The 24,834-nt window shown below is 46.3% G+C and overlaps 1 protein-coding gene across 1 annotated transcript in view; it reads left to right on the forward strand.

The window, feature by feature from the left end:
* Positions 1–24,834, forward strand: part of cacna1g (calcium channel, voltage-dependent, T type, alpha 1G subunit) — a gene marked incomplete at both ends in the record, with an annotated part of 367,943 nt that overhangs the window by 177,227 nt on the left and 165,882 nt on the right. The window contains 2 exons of the mRNA XM_080747312.1: positions 4,801–4,898; positions 21,814–21,973. Coding sequence (XP_080603438.1) covers positions 4,801–4,898; positions 21,814–21,973 — 258 coding nt within the window. The remainder of the gene's footprint in view (positions 1–4,800; positions 4,899–21,813; positions 21,974–24,834) is intronic.

Consider the following 24,834-nt stretch of genomic DNA (forward strand, 5'->3'; position numbering starts at 1 on the left):
CTATAGCCATGGGGCTGGCGGGCGGCACCGTGTACGTTAGCCTTTTTAGCTCACGCGCGCTGAAAATGCAGGGTTTTCTCTCGTCGATGTGGATAAAACCCCCCACTCGCAGTGGACAAACACACTCAAGAATGCTATCGGGTTTTATGATACGATAAGATCTTCCAGTTTTACCACTTCCCTCTAGTCCAGGGGTCTTCGACAGGGGGTCCGGGACCCCTAGGGGGTCCTCTAGAGTTACTACAAGGGGTCATCCAAATCATTGTGTGATAGAAACTTGTTTTTCCCCCCTTTTTTATACCAGTAAGGCTCCCTAATCGGGAGATAAGCGACCGTAGGTCACTTATCTCCACAAATAGGGCAAAAATGTGTTTTGCCAAAATCTTCCTGATCCATGTTGATGACATGAGTGTATACTGTGTAGTGATTTTCGTGATTTTAGGGCAAAATCTGTAGGAGCAGTGTCCAAAAATGTGTTTTTAAAAATCGGCCTGGAGGTGGCGCTATATGGGACAGATTCATGTTGATGGGATGAGTGTAGACATACTGTGTACCGATTTGTGTGATTTTAGGGCGAAAATTGTAGGAGCAGTGTCCAAAAATGTGTTTTGCAAGAATCGGCCTCATGGTGGCGCTAGAAGAGGGCCATGTGAGAAATGAGGGGTGGGGTCTCCGCGCCGGCAAGGCGGACGAATAGGTACCGGCCCCAGCTGTCCCGGTCGCTCCTAGCCGGAGTTACGGCATTTTATGTGAGCTGCAGTGTAGGGGGTCCTCCACTGGGGGCGCCACCACTTTTGCATCCGTTCTGGAGCACCAGGAGTCGGTGGTCCCCGGGAATTCCCCGTGAGCAGCCCCGTTGGGGTGGTCATTTGGTCATGTTTGCGCATTTGGTCATTTTTTACATCTGGGGGTCCCCCAGGGTCCCTGGAGCTCCGGGGGTCCTTGGAGGTTGTAGTTTGGCAGCCAAGGAACGTGTGTGCAAAATTTGGCATGGATCGGGGCAACGGTTGCGGAGATATAAGCAGGGAAAAAGTGTGACGTGTGAGGTGTGACAGACAGACTGACGGACGGACTGACGGACTCACTCACAGTTTGTGCAGGTTTTGATAGTAAATGCGACCTACGGTCGCAATTAACCACTTGGAACCCTAACGTCCATATTCTGGGAACTTTAGCCAAAAATAGCAGATCTACAAGCTCACAACGCCTCACGCTGTGAGGCGTTGTGAACTTGTAGATCGGCTATTTTTGGCAAAGAGCTTTGGTGTAGTGTAGTTACTTTGTAAAGTTCACCTTAACCTGATATGATACCCCTGTCGAGGTTTTCTCATAACATTGTCTACCTCTCTTGTGAGACGGTGGCTTCTTCAGAACGGTGTATGGTAAATGTTTAATGCTCTCTGCAGCAGGCATTGCAGCACACATTGCTCAGACAGCGCTGCTATACGTGAGGCTCCGCCACCACAACATCTATAGCAGGGGCTGGGTCTTCAACGGTTTCAAGCGCATGGCGTTGTGAGCTTGTAGATCTTTGGCTCAAGTTCTCAGAATATGGACGCTATAGGGTGGTTAATATAAAAAAAATAGAAAAAGTTTCTATCACACAAAGATTTGAAGGACCCCCTGTAGTAACTCTGAGGACCCCCTAGGCGTCCCGGACCCCCTGTTGAAGACCTCTGACCTCTATAGCTCTTCGTGATGGGAGGGCAACTCTGTACTCTTCTGCTAACTGTTTACCCATCCAACGTATCTCTTCTGCCCGGCAGCCATCTGTCTACCCTCGATTCTGTGTGTGGGTGTGCGTGCGTGCGTGTGTGTTTCCGACAACCAATACTTCCTTCTTTGGGGGAGCAGACGCACAGAGGCTGGTATCGCCACCTGTGCAGGGACGACCCTGGGCCTCGGAGGAAACACGCCGGGGCACAACACACACACACGCACGCACAAACACACACATGCGCGCTTGCCTTGGTGCGCTTAAAAGCGCACACAGGTATGCGTGCGCGGACACACCAGCGGACATGTGTTGTGAGTTTGTAAGACAGGCAGTCTTGGAGTCGGTGCGAGGAGGGAATTCCTTCATTCGCGTGCCCCTCCAAGCTGCACATGTGCTCCGCATCTGCTTAACACACGCACCGAGAGAGAGAGAGAGAGAGAGCAAAAAGGAGAGAGAGAGAGAGAGAGAGAGAGAGAGAGAGAGAGAGAGAGAGAAGTGGAGAGTATGGAACAGAGAGAACGAGAGACAGAATGACAAAGGAAAATCGGCGGCAAAATCACCAAGACACACGGAAAGCATATTTTTTTATTTGTTGCAGCAGTTCTTGTGCGTTCCAGTGTTTTCCTCTCATGGGTTAGCTGTTTAACACGTACAAGCCTCCATACATATTCTGAGGGGGGGGGGGGGGGGGACATTAGCCAAAACGGATCTACAAGCTCACAATGTGTCACGTCCGCGGCGCATGGCGCATTGTGAGCTTGTAGATTGGCTAGATATTTGGTGTCAGTTAGGCGTAAAATGTGGTCAAAGTCCAGTTGTGAGGGGGCACCGTGTGTGGGGACATGGTGGTGCAGTCGGTAGCGCTGTCGCCTCACAGCTAGAAGGTCCTGGGTTCGATTTCCCGCTGGGGATGCTGTGGGTGCTGGGGGCGTGTTCTCTCCTCCGTGTCATCATTTCCCATACCCAAGGTGGGGTTGGCAAAAGGGCCTTTCTGTGTGGAGTTTGCATGTTCTCCCTGTGTCCCCTAGGGATGTTACCCTCACTAAAACATGCAGTAATCCTGGTCTCTATTAGCCTGGCGGGCTCACTCATTCCTTCCCCAGTATGAGGTCTGGCCTTCAGCCTATAGGCAGCTTGAAAAGTGGGGAGTACTTGACAGACAGACTCCTCTAACCAATCAGCGTAGCAAAACATATGTCATCAAAGTGCAGCCAGTCGGAAGAACGGCAAACAAAGACGTCTTTTCGGCCGATGAGCTCCGCTAGCGCATACTCCTGTTCCTTTTTAATTGTTATAATTGATTCCAACTCTGAAATAACTTCAATTATTGCTTGTTTTATTGTTTCAGCGTTAACTGTTACACTTGTTGCATCGAGGGCAGCCATGTTGTTTTGAAAATGCTGCAGCAAACGGCAACAATCTTCGTCACCATCTACACATGGACCAATCAGGGGAAGCTCTTCACTTGTTTTGCGGATAGCAGTTGAAACGCAGTCACTGATTGGCCCCGATCAGAAAATGATCGGGGCCAATGTCTCATACTCGCTGCCTATACGCGGAAGTCCAGACCTCATACTGGGGAAGGAATGAGTGAGTGAACGCAGTATGTAGGATGGCCCGCCAGGCTAGGTCACTATACTGCCTCTGGCTTGGACTCCTCATGCATAGAAGGAAGCATGAGGTCAGTTCGTTGCTCTCCCCAGGTTGGCAGAGGGAGTGTAGCGCCCAGGATTATTAATAGACCATTGACACCGGGTGAAAAATATGGCTAACAAAGATGGTGGGATAAAGTAGAGTTGTGACGGTTCTCTACAACAGACTACAGGTCTCTAAGCTGTTGAAGGGCTGCTGAAGTGTCCTCCGTCTCAAGGTGAAGTGAGTCAGAATGATCCGGCGCTGGCCTTTTGGTTTGCACTGTGAAGTCCACATATCCTCCTCCTCATTGACAAGTGATTCACTCTCTATTGATCTCCCATGGGAACGAGGGCCACATGATGCTTGCTCACTGCTCCTTTCAGCTGTTCTGCAGTCTGTGTGTGTGTGTGTGTGTGTGTGTGTGTGTGTGTGTGTGTGTGTGTGTGTGTGTGTGTGTGTGTGTGTGTGTGTGTGTGTGTGTGTGTGTGTGTGTGTGTGTGTGTGTGTGTGTGTGTGTGTGTGTGTGTGTTTGTTTCTGAGAGAGGCCATAATATCATGGGTCCGCGGGAAACCTCATACTGCAAACCTGTATGTCCAAAACTGTTACGTTTCAGGAAATGTACAAAAAGATATACTGTAGCGCCAATGTAGAAGATAGCCAATGTAGTCACATTATCTAGTCACAAACTCTTGTTTAGGCTTGTCGTCAGTTTAGTATTTAAGAAAAAACAGACACACTTAACCACTTTGTTCAAAAATATCAGCTCTACAAGCTCACCGTGCATTGACGTGCCTTGTGAGCTTGTAGATTGGCTATTTTTGTGTGACACTGTTGACGAAGTAGGTTATTCATTTAGGGAGAAAATATGGAGATACAAGGTTTCTGCCCGACAGCAACGATATGCCTCTGAGCTGTGTGAGATCGATGTTGCAACATTGCGTGTGTGTGTGTCTCACAGAGTGTGTGTGCGTGCCTGCGTGCGTGCGGGCGTGCGCAGAAGCAGCTTTTCAATCAATCCCTGCAGTCCAGTAGGCTTTTTTCACTCTTCCCTTTTTTACATTTATCAAAGCAACATGTTTGCCAAGGCAAACTCATTGCCTTCTCCGGTAAAGACAACTTCAACAAACCGACACGCAGGGGAACAAGCATTGTTTCATAAGTAGATTAATTGCGCGTTGCCCAGTGAGAGGGAGTACAGTAGGAGAATGAGTATATTACACACACACAGTGTAAATGAGTACATGTCCAGGGGGATTATGTGCGTGCATTTTTTGCGATCGTTCTGAAAGTGTTTACTCTCACAAATACTCTGTTTCTCTTTTACAATCCTTACCCCCTCTCTCTCTCTCACTCTCCTCTCTCTCTCTCTCTCTCTCTCTCTCTCTCTCTCTCTCTCTCTCTCACCCTCTCTCCTCTCTCTCTCCCTCTCTCTCTCTCTCCATTACAGAATGCTGGAGTACTCCCTCAACCTGCAGAATGTCAGTTTCACGGCCGTGCGGACAGTGCGAGTGCTCAGGCCACTGAGGGCCATCAACAGAGTGCCAAGTGAGTGACGCCGTTTCCCCCCGCATGTGTCCGACCTTCAGAACCCGTCCCGTATAGAGCTCAGCTGCACAAACAAAATCCCGAAGTGTTAAATTAACTCTGAAAGCGTGATAACGGACCCAGCGGACCCATTTTTACCATGTACACCTAGAGCGCATAATCCCTGACTTGTGCAAAAGCCCTCATCTCCCCGGCTATTAACTTCTGGTTCTCATTCCCACCCAGGCACGTGCACACATAGACTGCCCTTTTATCCGTCTGTAAAAAGTGCCCTCTCCAGACCGTGAAATGCAGTTTTTATTATGGTGATAGAAATGAAAATGCCCTCTTTCCATGCCATACCTGAAGGCAGAATTCAAAGGAATTGCCTTGTCCAAACTCTCCTGAACTTGAATGCAGCATGTTATGTTGAACGAATTTCCCTCTCTGTGTAGAAATCCATGCCATTAGACACCACATCTATTTACTTGATTATGCTTAGTTCAGTGTGGTATCAAGCCGACCTTGAGCGTTGTGAGCTTGGAGGTCTGCTATTTTCAATATTTTCACCTAAAGGCCCTTTTAGAAATTTCAGCCCCTGCCTCTCTAACATTCTCTGCACGTCCCTGTTCCCACCCTCCATCTGGGGGACTTGTTTTTAACCGTGACATTTCTGAGAAAGCGTTTCACTACCTGCAGAACAGGCCCGTTATCTGCTTATTATCTGTCTTTAGCACACACACTCGAGCCACCGACTGACGCACGACAAAGAAAATGCAAAGTGGCTTCTTATCTTCTTTATCTTCAACTTCTTCCCTCGGTTGACGACGGCGGGAACGTCTGCTGGCGGGCCTACACGATAGTCGGGATTCTAATGTGGCAAATTGGGTCAGATGGATCAGGTCCCGGTGTTAATCGTGCGGTGGACTCTGGATTGGATTCCTTTCTATATAGGTCAGGGACAAGGCCATCCCCACTTAGCATTCCTCTCAGTCTCACTACTGTGGCTTTCCCAAGCCAGCCAGCCAGCCAGCCAGCCAGCGTAGCCAGCTTTGGAGTCCGACAGATTTATATGTGATTTTCTCCCTCGCTGGATTTTATTAAAGGACCACACTTCGCAGTCGCGCGCGTGCACGGCCGCTTCATGCGCTCATTCTTCATTCCGATGCAAAAAAGAAACTCAACAAATCTCTCGCCCCCTCTCGCGGACATCTTTCATCTTCAGGGGTGTCACACCAAATTCCAGGGCCCTGGGTACAATGATTCACTGCGTTATTCTGTGCTTTAACTATTTTTGAAAAGTCGTGAAAAAAGACGTTGAAGGTTTTTTGATAAACCTATGTTTCTATATCAGTGGTGCTCAAACTTTTTCATGTGAAGGACCTCCAAAATGATATGTATTTGGCCATGGACCCCCATCTCAAAATATTTAGTTCCAGGGACCCCCCAGAGGCAACATTTTAGTTACAAATGTTCGCTTAAAAAATACATAATTTATATTCAAAGATTTGCACACATTTTCATGACTTTTCAAAAATAGCAATTTCTACAAGCTCGCAGCGCTGCACTCGGTGCCATGCTGTGAGCTTGTATATCTGCTATTTTTCAAAGGTTAAAGTATAAAATAATTAAGGCACCTCCACCTTGGGCCCTAGTAACTCAGTCCCACTTTTCCCTGCTTTGTGACGCACCTGTTCATCTTGCCCTCCTTGAGACCACCTTCTTCTCTCTCGGTACAAGACGCACGCACACCTGTAAATGTACTCATTACCTAAAAGTAGCACATTACCCTCCCGCCCTCACGTACCATTTCCTCCATTAGTCTCCATTAGTCTTTCAACAGCGTGGATTCAATTACCAAAGAACAAATTTAATGTTCCATACACCCTAAACTCCTCAATGTTAGTTCATCCATTTGTAAATCCGATGGCGTTACAGAATGTAACAAAGTGGACTCTTAACAGGTCCATTTGGTCACATTTAGTACTCCAACGGAGTTAAATGAACACTATGGACTTCACAGTGCGTGTGTGTTCCCAGACAACAATTAACTGTGTCTCACCTTGGTCTAGACCGCCGTGGCGAGCATTCGTTTGCTACGGCACCCCAATGCAGTCATTATCTCCCGTCTACTGCTCAGTGCTCACATGGGACCAGCCTGGAGAGATTAGGGCAGGAGGAGTGATGATTCTCCCGTGCGTGCGTGCGTGCGTGCGTGCGTGCGTTTGTAGTTGTGTACCAACAGGTGTGTGACTGGGACATCACTTTCCAGTCCCCAAGCCACTCCTGTAAACAAACTCCCTTGTCAATCAAACTGACAACACCCCTTCTCCCCCCCCCAATTAACAGCAGGCAGACACACACACACGCGCGCGCACACACACACACACACACACACACACACACACACACACACACACACACACACACACACACACACACACACACACACACAGTAGGCATTCTAGTGTGCCATTCATCTGCCGATAATCACAGTAAGGATGATTTGCTCTGGTCTTGGCCCATGACGAAAAATCTGAAGAGGCGGTGGCCCTTCCTCCTCCTCCTCCTCCTCCTCTTTGAATCATTCCTCTCTCATCTTTGGCAGTCTAATCAAAGCCCGCGGAGAAAGCTTCGCAAAGGCGGAAAAACTAGCGGCATTCATCACGTCCCACACCCTGTCCGTCTCTACAGGGACTGCAGCACGCGGGGCCTGTTTATTGGAAAAATATTTGGGAGGGCTATTTTGAGGACATTGAGTGGAGAATGTGTAGTGGTGGTGGTGCCTGCAGTGTGTCTGGGAGCTGTGGAGCTTTGAGGTCCTGTTGCTTGATGCGTTACCTTTTCGTTAATAGCAGAGCTACAAGTTCCTAGCTTGTTCCGAGCTTGTATATCTGCTATTTTTGGAGCGGTGTGCTAGCACAGCTCCCTTTGTGTGGCTTTGTGTGTCCAAATTGTGTTGGTCAGCACGGCGGCATCTGCGCATGCGCGGACTTTTACCACACACACACACACACACACACACACACACACACACACACACACACACACACACACACACCCACCCGTGATAGCCGCTAGAGTGGAGGCTCACGAAGCATGCAGCCACCGTAGCGAGCCACGGGCAATCAAGAATTTACACATGTCAATATATAAATTGGTGAAAAAAAAGTCAGGGACTATTCTATTCTCTTCCCCCTGCCACGGGAGGTTAATGTTGTCAATCTGTGGGTCAAGACCCGCAGAGAGGTCCCCAAAATATGTATATTCAATATTCAATTATATATATATATATATATATATATATATATTTACCTGGAACTGCTCAAATTCACCGCTCCACTTCGAACCGAGGTTTGATTTTTTAATAGCCAAAGATATCTAAAATGTTTATTTTAATTGCGACCGTAGGTCGCAGTTTACTGTGAGAAACGGCACAGCTTCTCCGTGTCCATCTGGACGTGTACACTTTTTTACGGTCTATGGGTTTGTCGTCTGACATCATGCTCTGATGTGACTGTGATGCCAGCAGTGATAACCGCTCCTATAGACCGCTTTTTTACCAAAACCATGATGTCACAAATGATGATGACATGAGTCCGCTAGACCAATGAAACACTTCGATTCTGTTGATCTGTCCATGATGTCATAGTCACATAGGCACCCGATTGGTTAACTCTGATTTAGAACGCGTTTAGGCCGCCTAAAAACGTCATAAAAAATTATTGAGCGGTGCTAACCTTGAATTTCAAAATTGTATTAGATCAGGACAGGACAGGAGTCAGGTCAGGACGTTCTTTGAATTTCTCAATTGTATGAGTCATGTATGTATCTATAATACATGAAAACAAACCACACTTTTAGACAGAGCGCTTTAATCACAGGGCCCTGTCTAAAAGTGTGGTTTGTTTCATGTATTATAGAGAATATCCAGCTCAAGACAATTTTGAAATTCAAAGAATATAAATAAACAGCTTATGATTATCATGTAGATCGAAGTACGAGCTTTACCACGCCTAACCAACCCCATATCCTGGACACTTCATGGGAGCGAAAATACAGTAGAACCTCCTTCTCCTCTTTGGATCTGCAACTACTGTTGAATTGTGTATATTGAGCGGTGCTAACCTTGAATTTCAAAATTGTATTAGATCAGGACAGGACAGGAGTCAGGTCAGGACGTTCTTTGAATTTCTCAATTGTATGAGTCATGTATGTATCTATAATACATGAAAACAAACCACACTTTTAGACAGAGCGCTTTAATCACAGGGCCCTGTCTAAAAGTGTGGTTTGTTTTCATGTATTATAGAGAATATCCAGCTCAAGACAATTTTGAAATTCAAAGAATATAAATAAACAGCTTATGATTATCATGTAGATCGAAGTACGAGCTTTACCACGCCTAACCAACCCCATATCCTGGACACTTCATGGGAGCGAAAATACAGTAGAACCTCCTTCTCCTCTTTGGATCTGCAACTACTGTTGAATTGTGTACAATCGGTCTCTCATCTTGCCGGCCTTCTGGCTAAACTGGGACAGTGATCATGAAGGTGATACCTATAATAATGTCATGTTTGGCAGATCCTTGCGGATGTCAGCACTGAGTGACAGAGAGAATGTTTGCAAGATGTCTAGAATGTCTAGAACCACTCCACAGCAGATGTGGGAAAGTCTCGACCAAACAAGTCCAGTATTTGTCTGCAACTCTACAGATCCTTTTGTCATTGTCAAGTAAAGCAATAGAAACTGTCCATGACATTCCAGCTGCTCTTCATGCTCTTTGGTCTTGGGCTTCTCAGCCATCATTTTGCAAGAAGACATCAAATATCGTCCCAACAGAAATAACACTCTGCCACATGCCAGACTTGTCTTTTCGAATGACTTTGTCTTCAAAGTATCTGAACATGACCTTTCAGGGTCATTAGAATGCACTATCCTCATGTATTCTAATCTTTAGGTACCGGCATGTAGACATGGCAAAATCCAGCTTATGGTCCTTATGGTCCATGCGGCGGATCTCAGACATGTTCCTCATTTGCTGCTGGACCAGCGAGGCCTCAAACACCACCAGCATGAAGAGTGTGAACACACTGTAGTACCAGTACTCATCCAGACACCACAGCCCCACACAGAACACCTGGAACACAAAGAAGGGGGCGGTGGCTCTCTCCCTGAAGAGCTCCAGGAAATCAGGCACCATCATCTCAGCGCGGTTGGTGCCGTATCGCTTCTCTGCCGCTCTCAGGTCTGTCTCCTCCTGGTAGCCACGCCACACCTGGAAGTGGCTCATTGGGTGGCTGATGGGGAACGCCACCGGGAGGAAACATTTCTTCTCCTCTCGGTCGAAGACGTAGCGGATCTTCTGAAACTCAAAGGACAGAATCTCCTCGCCATCCACACCCTGGTCCCTCTGGAGAGCACACAAGCTCAGCAGAACCGTTATTTGGCGTATGTACCAACTTTGCCAGGGTGGCCTTTTGTGGGTCAGGTTCCTTGGAGCAGGTGAGCCAGCAGTGCACGTGCACGGACCAATAGCCCCCCCTCAAAAGCTCCTAGTTAGATCTCGGGACCTAGCTGACAGTCCTCCGCCAGGCAGGCCATGCACCGTCTATCCCATCCCCTGCCTTCTGGTCTCTTTCTGGCAGAGACTTTGCCCGAGGCTCCTCTTGCTGGCTAACTGGCTGTTAGCAGTGCACTAAATTTCAAAACGATACTGGTTTAAAGATGAAGTACCATGATTTCACTCCCCCTAAAATACGATCATCAGGTATTATACTAGTACAAAACTGTGGCACCACCTCTTTAACAACACTGTCTTCTGACCCTAACCCTAACCCTAACCTTAACCCTATTATGGAGACTTCCTAATTGTTGGAAGTCTGATCATGTTTCCTATATATCATCTATTGTGATGTAGAAATGACATCATGTAAATGATTGAATGGAATTGGTTTATATTGATGATGTATATTGTGAATATTAATTATTAACCTAGTGATTGTGAATGCTAGCTTGACTATGCTGATAAATGCTGACTTGGCGATTGTGAATACTAAACTGCTCATGTTGAATTCGGCTAATTCATGGTTAGAACAGCTATTGATTGATCACGGCCATTTGATTGAAGACACACAAAGCATATATGATTATTTAAAGAAAAACAAGGCTTGAAAATTGTCCACAATCTATCTCCCTAAATATATTTGCACCGCTCACTTCGCACGGGTGCGATTATTTTAACCCACCCCTTGGAAATGAAAATTCTGATGCTGAGTGCCAAGCAGGGAGGCATTGGGTCGAAGCCCGACCTCCCAGTCTCAGGGCGGAAGGCTCATCCACTGACTTCTCTTTTCTGTCCAGTACTGTCAACATTGTGATCCCTGGATCAGTCTGGTCTCCTGCTGGCTCTGTGGCTCACATCACTCTCGCTGTCCCCTGTCACTCCCATTTCTGTTTGCTCCCGTCTCAGCTCTCTCTCCCTCTCTCTCTTCCCCTCGGGTCTCTCATGTCCTCCTTTTTAAACATTTTTTTTGTTCACTACACTCTAGCACGCATGCACGCACGCACGAGCACACACACGCACACGTATGAACACACACCTTTCCAGTAGCAGTTACCCGTCACGGGGTTGAGCGTTGGATTGATGAGCTGACAGGACACAGCAGGTGACACTTTACATCGCCCTGACCTCACTCACTGTCTGACACCTGATTTCTGTTACATTCAGCGGTTGGTGTGTGTGTGTGTGTGTGTGTGTGTGTGTGTGTGTGTGTGTGTGTGTGTGTGTGTGTGTGTGTGTGTGTGTGTGTGTGTGTGTGTGTGTGTGTACAGTAACGACTTTTATACAGTAATATACAGAATGCATCTTTGTGAGTGCATGTATTCGTGATTGTGTACCGTATCTACTTGTACGCTACGTGTCTATTACTGTACGATCAAACAAACATTCCGCAGCCAGCGGATGCTTAGTTTCAACGCCTGAAAGCCACTTTTTGACCATTTACCAAGCAGACGCTAAGGAAATTGTGCCTCAAAATACGAGCCGCCAAATAATATTTGCCTGCTGAAGTGCTTGGTCGGGTGGCAACTTAGCGTCCACAGTCAGAACTGACACATGAATCAAAGTTAACCTATAAGTGAAGGAGAGAATAAAGCTCAGTGATGACATGGAGCAGGATGTGCTGGGGGCCTCAGCGCTCATAAATCTCACGCCGCCGCCATAAGTGAGCTGCAGCCAAGCGAGGCAACAATGATTGATACAGCTAGTAGCGTAAGCGCACGAGTCGATAAGTGATTACACACCGGACATATATAGGGCAATGATCTATCCCTCCATCTCCAACGCATCACTGTCATCTTAATGAGGCCAGGCCCAGAATAGGCTTCCCGTCTCACTCATTGTTTAGCCCAGTCCTTTCCCAAAGCATCTTTGAATAGGCTCGATGCACATTAACCATGTTGGACAGAAATTCACCCTTTGTCAAGTAGCGCCCGCCCCGTTGTCCCACCCCTCTTCGCACCCATTGGTTGCTGTGTCTTGGTGGGACAAAAGTCCTTACTCTCCATTCACTACCATTGAAATGAATTTGCTTCTTATTGTTATTTTGTGTTTTCAATTCTCATTTTAAACTTGGTTTAAGTACAAATTAGCCTCTCAGGTGCAGTATAGTGACACAGCATGTTTTTAAATGTTTTTATTTTTCCAAAAATGATGTTTTAGCAAATTCAACATAAAAAAGGCGGAACCAGGGCGGGACAAGGCAGAAAGAGCCTGCTGGTTGGTCAGTGAGGGACCAATCAGAAGACTGACAAAGATTCCATTGGGCCTCTTCCTTTACTTCCTTCAGAGGTGTAACCAATGATTCTGATTAAGGCTCTGTTCCATTTAGTGCAGCACAGTGGCTCTTAGGGTTAGCGATTTCAAGGACCACTGTAACTCTGTAGAGTGTACAAATGGAACCAAATGGTCCATTTTTTGTACATGCACTCTCAGAGTTACAGACCCATAATGGGCCATTTGGAACCAACCCATCAAGGACACGTTGAGACCCACTGGTGTAGCACGTAGCAGTGTGTTTCACAATATCACCACCATGACTCTGTTTGACCAGAAAGGAACAGAGCCTTAATCAGACAGTAACATTGGTAACACCTGTGATGAAAGTAAGGAAGGGGCGCAATTTGGGACCGTGTCGATATTGCGACATAGCAACTGTTCGATGGTCCATTCTTTCAACATGGGTAAATGTTAACCTGGTGAAAAGCTAAGCTGCTGACCTGGGTGAGTAGCTAACCTGCAGACATGGGTGAACGTTAACCTCTATGCCTAAACCTAACCAAACCCTGACCCTAACCTCAGTAACCGTGACGCGGTTGAGTAGCTAACCTGACGACCATAGTTGAAAGAATGACACGTAGAAAGAGCGAGATTTCCCCCCTAATTTGGTTGCTGTGCATATAGCCTATTGGGTACGGGTTAGGTCTCAGTGAAGACCGGCACTCACATCAATACGCACACACCACACACATCAGAGAGACACGCTTACGCGCACGTGCTACCAAACGGAGCATTAGCCGAGATGGAAACGATTCGTCCGGTTCTCCATGCCTTGTTGGGCCTGCTGTTTGTAATTCAGACGCTAGTCTTGTACTTCCGCCAGATAAGCCTGAAAGGTTAACGGAGACAACAACAACAACAGCGGCGACCTTCTCGCTCCCTATCTGCTTATACTTTCCTCCTTCAGCGTGGCGTGCCAAGCCTCAGCACTGTAATTAAACTGCTCACGAGGACGTCCTACCCTCTATTTATCTCCAAAGCCAGGCTGGCGCACAAGGAGCGGAATGTCAGTGTATTGCCTAATATTGGAAAAATAATGGGCCACTTACATTAGCAGACAAAGCTCTCGCCGTGCTAGTAATATCAGCTTGCCTGTGGGTGGAAGCGGTCCTATTCTTCCATTTCCGCTGTGTGCCACCAGCGTTTTCAGTCAAAAGCTTTTAGAAAGAATCTCAGTTAATATTAACCTGGAGGCGTCAGGGTTTTTTTATTTTTATAATCACATTATTATTGCAGTTATTATAAGAACTAATGTAGATTAATGTGTTTTACCTATTCTCAGAGTCTAGGGCCTGCCTCTTAGGAAATCAAATTACAATTACAGTTTCCACATCAGTTTGGAGGATATTAAAAGCAGAGCTATAATCACAATTCTGTCATACAGGTTTAATCAAAAAACATCATTACAATATGAATTAAGATTCTTTTCAGAAGTTATGCTCACATAAATGCCCCAATGTGGTATTTTTCCCGTATCAATTGTATATCTTTTTTTCCAAGGAGGACTAAGTGGGCGATCACTCCGACACTCGTCGTTAGAAATGCGTCACCAGCAACACATTTTATATACTAGACACTCGAGCGTCTAGTCTGGGACTGGCCTACTCGGGAACGATGTAATAGGGAATGAATGCCCCACAGAGATTCCGAACCTTTCGCGCCGGTTTCGGAAAACTGTGTATCGGGTCGGGTTGAGGCCGGGCACTGCACTCCGTGCTGCGGCGGGGAAAACACTTGCCGAATTTGAAGCCGGTGGGACAAACGGTTCTCGAGACACACGGGGCACATACTCACATACAGTGATTTCTCGCGTTTATTGTAAGATGATGAAATTAGTCTTTCCAGGCAGAGATGAAAGCAACTGGTCAATAATCATTGACCAGTTGAATATTTTTGAAAAATCTTGGAGGTGTGAGAACTACTGATTCAGAAGGCATTTTGTAGAATCGCCCTCAGGCCTTGATGGGTTGTAGGAGAGTAGGCTAAATGGGCCTTTAGGGCAGGTGCAGACATTTCTTGTACAGTATGTGTGCTCTGTTCACAGAAACACCCATTAGTTCACAGTACACAGGTCACAAAGCTATGAGCCTGAGCCTTCATATGAGGGGAGGAAGCTAGACCTAATCTGCTTACAAACAGATGGCTCCCTAGCCAAGGCGACGCCACCTGGCTACCGGCCACGTTGGAATGGAGTGGCCGCCCGCAGCGGGGTTGGAGAGGGCGCACGGGCGGTTGAGGACATGATTGTTATTGAATATGAAATGTCGATCAGTCGGAATGAGCGGCTGGTCCTTCCGAGGCCCCGGCCCGGCCCGCCACAGCACTGGCGGACCGCTGTGGGACAGATTATAGCGCTCTGGCTTGGGATATTCATGTTGGCCGCGTCTTTGTTTGTTTGTTCTTTTTTGTGAATGAACTGCTGACCTCACGTGGCTTTTCTTTCTGGTGGTGATCTGTGTCATCTCGACTTTATGCTGTCATCAATGTGTCATGAAATCAGAGACGTCTGCTTTGCTCGCCTACAAATGTTTTATGTCTCACCCCCCTGGGCTAAGTTGCTCTTAAAGCGTACATCCGGGGTTTTATTTTGTGAATACAATGTTATCTGAACCAATCTCAGTGGAAGAGTATTATTAGTAAGTTACTGTATGACTACAAATTTGGAGATTTCAGCCTGATCCGAGTTTTAAAAATCACACAATTTTAACCGTGCAGACTCAGTATAAGAATAGAAAGAGAGAGAGAGACTCAGTATACGAATAGAGAGAGAGATAGAGATTCGAGCCCCATTGACTTCCATTATACAAATGTAAAACATGAAAAAACAAGACATTTGCCGTTGATTGCTCCAGCGGTTTGTGAGATTAGCTCTGGACGCACGCACGCACACGCTCACGCACGCACACGGCTAGCCTCCTGCCAGAGCCACAAAATAAGACCGGCCTGCAGCTCTAACACCGTCAGTATCTCTTGCACACTGCACTCACTATTGATGTGCTGCTCCCAAACCGTTCACCAATCACCCTGTTGATCCTATGTATCTGTGTCACTAAATCAATGCCACGCGTCAAGGGACTGCATTAGTTCCCACACCCTGTCAGGCTCCATCAGTCTCTGTCAGTTTGCAGCCAAACGCTCCTCTAATGAAGATCATTGAAATTTGCTCGTTTAATCAGGGATTCAGGTTCCACAGCCTTCATTTGACAATCTAACAAAGGCCGAAAAAAGACTGACAGAGGATGTGAGTCGCATTGATGTCCAGGGCCAGACCCATGTGCCAGTCGGGGCTGATATATTTATTGGCATGACTTTTTAGACAACTGCTATTTCAAAATTACACAACTCATGAATTGCTCACGATATATTGACATCCAGCCCATCTGTGGATTCATTTCAGAGCTGGCTGCCCTTTGTGCATGGTTTGCAGAAGAGAGCTGTCCTGCTGCAGAGGATACAGTGGGCCTGAGGTCCAGTACAACACGTGCAGGGTTGGCCATTAAACTCCCCCACTGCGCAAACGTACAGTATCTCCCTTCCCAATCCCAATTCAGTCAGTTTGCCTCCGTGACTGCAGCAGACACTAATCCAGGCCTCTGTCACGAGCTTATGCGGATACTAAGACGCATTCTAACAGCTCAGCATACCGCTGCTATATAACGTCCATAATTTGAAGGAATCGCTGCTTAATGTGTGTGCTTTAAAATGGGCGCGCGCAAGTGTGTGTGTACGTACTGCATGTGCATGTTTGTGTGTGTGTGTGTGTGTGTGTGTGTGTGTGTGTGTGTGTGTGTGTGTGTGTGTGTGTGTGTGTGTGTGTGTGTGTGTGTGTGTGTGTGTGTGTGTGTGTGTGTGTGTGTGTGTGTGTGTGTGTGTGTGTGTGTGTGTGTGTGTGTGTGTGTGTGTGTGTGCGTACACTTGTGCGAGGGATGTTTACTGCTCATTAATGACCCTAAAAGGGAGGAAGAGAGAAATGGGGAGAGGGAGATAGAGGTGGGGGTCGAGGTGCTAGAAGTGCAGTTGTAGGCGAAAAGTCAGGCTTGTCAGAGAGCATTAGCCTCCACACCTCCACCGCAGCCAGCTGAATGTATCTGAATGCGACTTCTTTGGGAGCTCAGGGTGATTATGTTAAATGGGTGACATACTGTAGGGGCAAGCACCGATAAATCGCTATAGCCCCATGACTCACTCGTCTCATTTTGCATAGCGCTCTGCATTTACAGTTGCCATCTCCCCAGTAAAGTAAATCGTCTCCTTTTCCTATACAAACAACATTGGACCACAGCCATTTTGATAACTTTTCTGCAGTGTAATTGTATCGGAGCTCCCGGGAAACTTTCATCTTACAAACAATTTATTACGTTTTTGAGTGTCACCCCCTCCGGTGCATGAAGTACAAAAAGTAAAATGACTACAGCTGAACCACTCCCTCTGCTAAATAGCCGAGGGAGAGGTTCTATATGGGGCTACTAAACCACATGAACTTAGCAATAGCATCCCTGTTCTGGGCATGATTTGGTGAAAATTCTACCTGTTGCTGTATGTTAATTTATATTACTGTTATTGCCTCTACTAAGGAAACAACAAAATACTGTATTTAACTTGTAAGGAGATGTCTGCGCGCTTCAGCCAACAGTTGGTAGAAGGACTCGTTGGTGCTCAACAAGGACAAACTGTATCAAAAAGCATACTATAATGGAGCACTCGACTGGTCTGCACGTTATTTATTGCAGGGTGGGTGACTGACGTTTCGATGTTTAACACATGTTCTTCAGAACATGTGTTAAACACATCGAAACGTCAGTCACCTACCCAGCAATAAAGAACATGCAGACCAGTCGAGTGCTCCATTATTTTATTTGGGTAGTCATTTAAGTGCCCAGGTAGTATGCTTTTTGATACTGTATTTAACTTGCATGTGTATAAAATGTAACAAAAACGAAACCATGAACCCCTTTACAAAAGGCGAACATTTCAAAAAAATAGCTAAACTATACGAGCTCATGACGCACCGCAGCATGGCATTTCCACTGTTTGATGTACAACCAAAACATATAGGGATAAAGTGCTTAAACACGATTCAAGCTCCCTGACGAGTTATGCTGTTTTCAGTGCCGCCGGGTATTACTCTTTCCCTCCAGCTGGGGTTTCAAAGCTCCAGCTCTGTGTGGAATAGATGAGGGCTGCATGAGAGAAGCACAGCGGTGGTTGCTTGGTGGTGTAAACTTCTGCTGTAGACAGACATGCGAGTTATACCACCAGCCCACGCCATGCAGGCACTCTCCTCAATGTCACTCACTGTAGCTATACCACCATGCAGGGGTGTCGCACCAAATTCTGGGCCCTGGGTACTTTAACTATTGAAAAATAGCAGATAGGCCCCGAGTGCCACACTGCGAGCTTGTAGAGCTGCTATTTTTGAAGAAATCGTGAAAATGTTTGCAAGTTTTTGAAATTTTCAAATCCTTCTAAGGTTTTTTGAAAAACCTATGTTACTATGTCAGTGGTGCTCAAACTTCTTCATGTGAAAGACCCCCGAAATGATATGTATTTGGCTACGGACCCCCATCTCAAAATATTTTTTTCCAGGGACCCCCCAGAAGCAACATTTGAGTTATAAATGTTCACTTAAAAAATACATATATTCAAAGATTTGCACACATATTCATGGGGTTGTAGTCCTAAACGGCCATGTTGAGGACCAACACAGGTGTTTCTATTTGTTTGACTGGCATAGAACTAATGTTCTATGCCAATCAGAACACCTGTGTTGGTCCTCAACATGGCTGGTGTAGGACTACAAATGCAACCCATGAATTCACAACCTTTCAAAAAAAGCAGATCTACAAGCTCGCAGCGCGGCACCATGAGCTTGTATATCTGCTATTTTTCAATAGCTAAAGTATAAAATGCCCCTCCACCTTGGGCCCTAGTAACTCAGTCCCACTCCCCCCCCCCCCCCCCCCCCCACTCCTTGTGACGCCCCTGATCCTCCTCAATGTCACTCACTGTGGCTATACCACCATGCCTTCTCTTCTATACTCTCCTTATCTATCCCTCGCCTCCGCCGGCTGTCTCTGCCTCATTTGTTCACGCTGCCTTTCCAGGTGGGCAAAAAATATATATCATCCCTGTTTTTCTTCTCCTTTCCGCTGTCACAGAAACAGACTGTCTGTCTCTGTATCTGACTCTCTCTCTCTCTCTCTCTCTCTCTCTCTCTCTCTCTCTCTCTCTCCCACTCTATCTCTCTCAGTCTCCTTTCTCCGTCTCTCCGTGTCCTTCCTTCCCCTCCATCTCCTGCCGTTCCTCCGTGCATGGCTGTCAGGCTGGCAGACGGGTTCTTCTGCATGGCTCCTTTCGACAGGGATTGACCCAGCTTTCTCCAATTACCTATAGGAGAAAATAAACGCGTCCCGATCGAGGAAAATGATCCTCGTTATTGACGCTTGGTTCACCTGGTTTCTGCTTGGGAAGATAAGCAGCGGGGATTAAATGAAGGAGAGAGAGAGAGGGAGAGAGAGAGAGAGAGAGAGAGAGAGAGAGAGAGAGAGAGAGAGAGAGAGAGATGGATGATGTTAGGAGAGAGCAGCATGGAGCGAATCCAAGGTAGGGAAAGTGACAGGTGTGCTGTGGAAAAGATGCTAGCAGGGGCGTCACAAGGGGGGGAAAGTATGACTGAGTTACTAGGGCCCAAGTTGGAGGGGCCTTAATTATTTTATAATTTAGCTATTGAAAAATAGCAGATATACAAGCTCACTGATCTGCTATTTTTGAAAAGTCGTGAAAATGTGTGCAAATCTTTGATTTTTTAAGCAAACATTTGCAACTCAAATTTTGCTTCTGGGGGGGTTCCTGGAACAACATATTTTGAGATGGGGGTCCGTGGCCAAATACATATCATTTTGGGGGTCCTTGACATGAAAAAGTTTGAGCACCACTGACATAGAAACATAGGTTTTTCAAAAAACCTTAGAAGGATTTGAAATATTCAAAGACTTGCACAAATTCTCACGATCTTTCAAAAATAGCAGATCTGCTATTTTTCAATAGTTAAAGCAGAAACTAATGTGTTCCCAGTCTAAATGGGTTAAACCCCCTCTCCCTATGAAGAACATTCATGGAGGGCCCGCAGTGAATCCTTGTACCCAGGGCCCAGAATTTGGTGCGACACCCCTGGACGCTATAGCCATTGTAACTAACTAGAAACATACGCACATAGACACACATGCATTCGTGCATACACACGGCCCCTCAATCCAGCATGCCTACACGTCTTACGCGGTACATAAATAGAGACCTGTGCCAGAGAATGATATGGGAGGACAACATGAAAAGCAGGCAGCAGTGTGACAGCAGAATGATGCAGCGAGGTATAATGTAGCGAGGGCAGAGGAAGTGCGCGGGCAGCGGGGAGTCTGTGTGTCTGTACGTGCGTGACGTTGTCAGAGGGTTTAGGGAACGTCAGCCAGAGCAGACAGAATATGGGATGTGTTTTAGAGCCGCAGTGCCAGGCCTTTTATTGTTTTATAAGCATCTATAATATCTCTGCCTGGGCATCAATAACCTGCGCTCAAACTGGTAAGAGCTCTTCCACACCGGGGCTCGCAGATTGAACTTATGACTGGGGCTGCATCTTATGAGTATTTGATTGCCAGGGAGAACAATGTTAAAGGCCAGTTCCATTTAGTATGGGACTATTTCTTTTACAATACAATAAAATACAGGCCCCACGCCTTGGGGTGTTTTTGTCACAGTACATTTGCACATACTTGTGAAATTTGTCCTCTGCATTTTGCCCATCCTATAACAACTAGGAGCAGTGAGCAGCCGTTGGATTCTACTGCGCTCGGGGAGCAATTAGGGGTTAAGAGTCTTGCTCAGGGACACACATCGACACGTTGCTGACCTGGCCGGGAATCGTACCTGGGACAACCAGGGGTTCTGGCTCCCAGCCAGGCTCACTAACCACTCACAGCTCATAACCTATTTCCCCTCAAGCGTTGGGGGCGCTATGGAGATTTGTCTCATCTTTCTTTCTCTAACTTTTCTTATCTGGAAATCGTTGGACCATAATGTGTGTTCCCTAACTGTGGTCATAGAGGGTTTGCCATGTAAAGTTGTACGTGGGGCAGTGGCTCAGGGGTAGAGTGGCTGGTAGAGCAGCCGGATGGGAACCGTGAGGTCTCGTCTCGGTCTCGCCCATGATTTTACACGGTCTTGACTCGGTCTCGGACTAAGGGACTCGGGACTCTTGCCCCACGAGTCGACTCGAGTCAAGAGTCACTACAATGCAATGCAATAATTGTATTATACCCATATTATGAGGAGCCCATTCACATTAACACTACAGCTGTCTGGCGCTTTTCATTGATGAATTACAAGATGATGTGTAAATGGTTTAGTAAGTAAACCCATAGTCCGGTGCAAATAGCAGCACCATAAACCTTTCAAGATGTTATGTCCTGAGAATAGATCCATCTTCTTCATTTTGCTCTCAGAGTAATACAGTTAACTTACAAATACAAAGAAAAGATAATACCCACTGACTACAATGTCTGACCACCCCCCACCACCCCAACACAAGGCCAGATTAGATTTAGATTCCTGGCCAGCTGGACCATTTGCTCATTAGTAAACAGACAATTAATTGTTCAGTTCGAGGCACCAATTCTATCTAATAAGGACAGAGATGATTTATCATGTATAAGTTCCACTTGTGTCTGCTCATTTGTTTAGTTTCATCACTTCTAACATGTTACTTGTTTATCCATTTCCTGCATTCTCTCGGAGCATTCTCCTGAGTTCTCTCTGCCGATTGGATACAATTGGTATCCTGGCCTGAACATGCATTTTTCTGTTTGTATACTGTCAGAGTTACATACTTGTAAGGGTCAAATTTAAACCTCCCAAAAGGAGTCCCTGGACCCCACTTTGAGGACCTCTGGTCTGTTACTACTTTTTCTTTTTCTTTTTGTTACCTTGTAGGTGGTTATACTCTAACTTGAAAAATAACCATGAAAACCAACATCGAAAAGAATCGTGATAAGATCGTGTGTCGTGATACAGCTTGTATTTTTCCATATCGCCCACCCCTAGGCATGCGTATCCTGGTCACCCTGCTCCTGGACACCCTCCCCATGCTGGGCAACGTTCTCCTCCTCTGCTTCTTCGTCTTCTTCATCTTCGGCATCGTGGGCGTCCAGCTGTGGGCCGGCCTGCTCCGGAACCGCTGCTTCGTGGAAGACAACTTCTCCTTGTGAGTCCCGTCGCCGTGCGGCCATTTCCACTGTGTGTGTGTGTGTGTGTGTGTGTGTGTGTGTGTGTGTGTGTGTGTGTGTGCGTGTGCGTGCGTGCGTGCCTTGGATGTCCCCTGCACCCCAATTTAAGAACCAGTGCTTTAATGCAGGGGTCTTCAACAGGGGGTCCGGGACCCCTAGGGGGTCCTCAGAGTTAATGCAGGGGGGCCGCCAAATCCTGGTGTGATAGGATAATTATTTTAAATTAACAATTGAACCCTCACATCCCTATACTCTGGAACTCTTGGAACTTCAGCCAAAAATAGCAGATCTACAAGCTCTCAAAGCCTCGCAGCACGAAGCGTTGAGAGCTTGTAGATCGGTTTAATTGGTTTAATGTATAGACTTAACCATAAATGGTTAAGTGTCAAACAAGTCTATAAATCTATCTATGAAATCGATGAGAATCTCCATCACACATTTATACAATATGTAGAGGGGGTCCTTGCTTCCTCTCTCTCTGCTAACGGGTCCTTGGCCTGAAAACATTGAAGACCCCTGCTTTAATGAAAAGCAATGTTCTTATATGCGGTTGTCATTATTGATATTGATAACAGGGGGTGATGGAGGGTAGGATAGGGTCAAGGTAGAACCTTGATGCGTGTGTGCTGGGTGAAGTGGCTCGCGGCTGCGCGCGCGGCTCTGACGTCGATGAGCTTAATGATCCCAGCGTCTCATGGTAGTGATGAATGGGACATAAGACGGGCTGCTTCATAATGAGAAAGACCCCATGCGGGCCAGCTCTATGTGGGACACGGGTCTCCCATGACTTATTCATATTCCCCCTGAGTGTCATCCATGCCTATATTACTCTCGTCTATAGGATTTATGACATCTCACAGCTGTATATTAGGCTTGTGCGTAATGGCTTGACTGAGCGGGCACATTTCTTTTTTTCCTCCTCATCATCAATTTCTTGAGGGATTCTTTGCGATGCGTCGCCATTTTTGCACAGCGGGGTCTGTGGCATTTAGAGCTCGTTTCGGGCCGACCAAATGTTTAAAGGGCCTGCTCGTATGAGCTGAGTTACGGGAGGGGGAAAGGGGGGGTATTTTATGCAGCTTAAGTAATGAACTTTAACGTGGCAATATCTCTAATGCTCATTTTTACATGATTGCAAAAGTATCAGCCCAGATGGGAGGCTGTGGCGCGCGGCACATGGCCTGTGTGATAAAGTGAACACATTTTGTTGTTGTCCTCTGCACACAACAGCAGCACTTACAACGAAAGATAGGCCTCCCCGACAGAAGCTTTGTTATGCAAGTACACCGGAACGCGTGTAAGAGCCATATAAATACATAAGTGAATGTGCTGATTGTGAGGGGAGGCTGGGCTGTGGACAGGAGTGCAGTGGAGTGGAGAAGTGAGCCCACTAGGTAATTGCAGCTACTTGTGCGCTTAATAAAGCTTGTCACACAGCCTGTGAGCACTATGCGTGTTGACAGACGCCCCAATTATCCACCGGCAGTGGTGGAAAGTAACTAAGTACATTTACTTAAGTACTGTACTTAACTCATTCTGTGCCTATCCCGAACATGTTCGGCTTTATTTCAATCCAATACAATTTTTTTTTATTAATTGACTTACCCTGAGCTGCTTGTAGAGTCGTGGGTGGTCCTGGCTCGTCCTACGCTAGCCAGCTAGCCATTTTACATGGTCCGACGATATATTCCATTAAAAATGGTTTAAAATACATTTTTGAGCCCCCCAATGTTCACCAAATGTTCAGCGCCGCTTCCGGAACGTAGTCCAGTGTGCCTATCCCGAACATGTTCGGCTTTTTTAATGAAATGAATTATTTTATCGGAGGCCTCAACGAAGCCCCGGTCTAGACGTCCATCCATGCCCGGGACTTAGACTCGGCCATCCACGGGCCGTATTCGCGCTAACGGCCGCATCGCGCTGCCCACTCCAATAATAAATCACATCTTTAGACAGGATTTTCTCCGGATTGTGTTCCCAGACCCAAAGAGAAAGTTTTTTGCGGCTGAAATAGCTTTAGATCGCACTTCTAAATGGGTTAGCATTTTGGCTACGTGTCAGCTAGCTTCCTCCTCTCGTCCTCCATAGCATTGACTGGAGTGAAAACACAAGCCAGTTGGGGGAGGGTCAACGAAAGCTATAATGAAGGTCTATGGATACATTTCTGGCACTCTAGCGCCCCTTGTGGCCGGATGGCACTGTATGAGTTAAGTAACATTTTTGAGGTATTTGTACTGTACTTGAGAATTTCCAATACTTTCACTTGTACTCCCCTATACATCTCGGATCTTAATATTTTATATATATTTAATATTTATATTTAATATATTTAAGATATGTTTTGGGGCGTTTTGCCTTTATTGATAGGACAGTAGACTGACAGGAAATGGGGAGAGAGATGGGGAGAGACACGCAGCAAAGGTAGTCGGTATCGGCAATCGAACCAGCGACACGCTTTCAGGCTACACTGAGCTTTTTTTAAAGCTTTATTTACTAGTTACTTTGCAGATATAAATTATAATATTATAATACATACATGAACCACTTTAGCCCTATTTTATTCCTAGGCTATTTTAAAATAGCCGATCTTTAATCTCACAACGCATCGTGATGCGACGCTTGTAAATCTGCTATTTTCAAACATTTTGTACTTTTACATTTGGTACTTTGAAGCCAACACATACTGTTACTCAAGAACATTTTGAATTTTGGACCTCTACTTGTTGCTAGAGTATTTCTATATTGCATTATTGATACTTTTACTTGAGTAAAATATGTGAGTACCACACACACATTGCCAGTCGCAAATGTGAGCACGCGCCGCACGCACACACACTCA

This window comes from Nannobrachium achirus (assembly GCF_963921795.1).
Source record: "Nannobrachium achirus genome assembly, chromosome: 18".
Lineage (NCBI taxonomy): Eukaryota > Metazoa > Chordata > Actinopteri > Myctophiformes > Myctophidae > Nannobrachium > Nannobrachium achirus.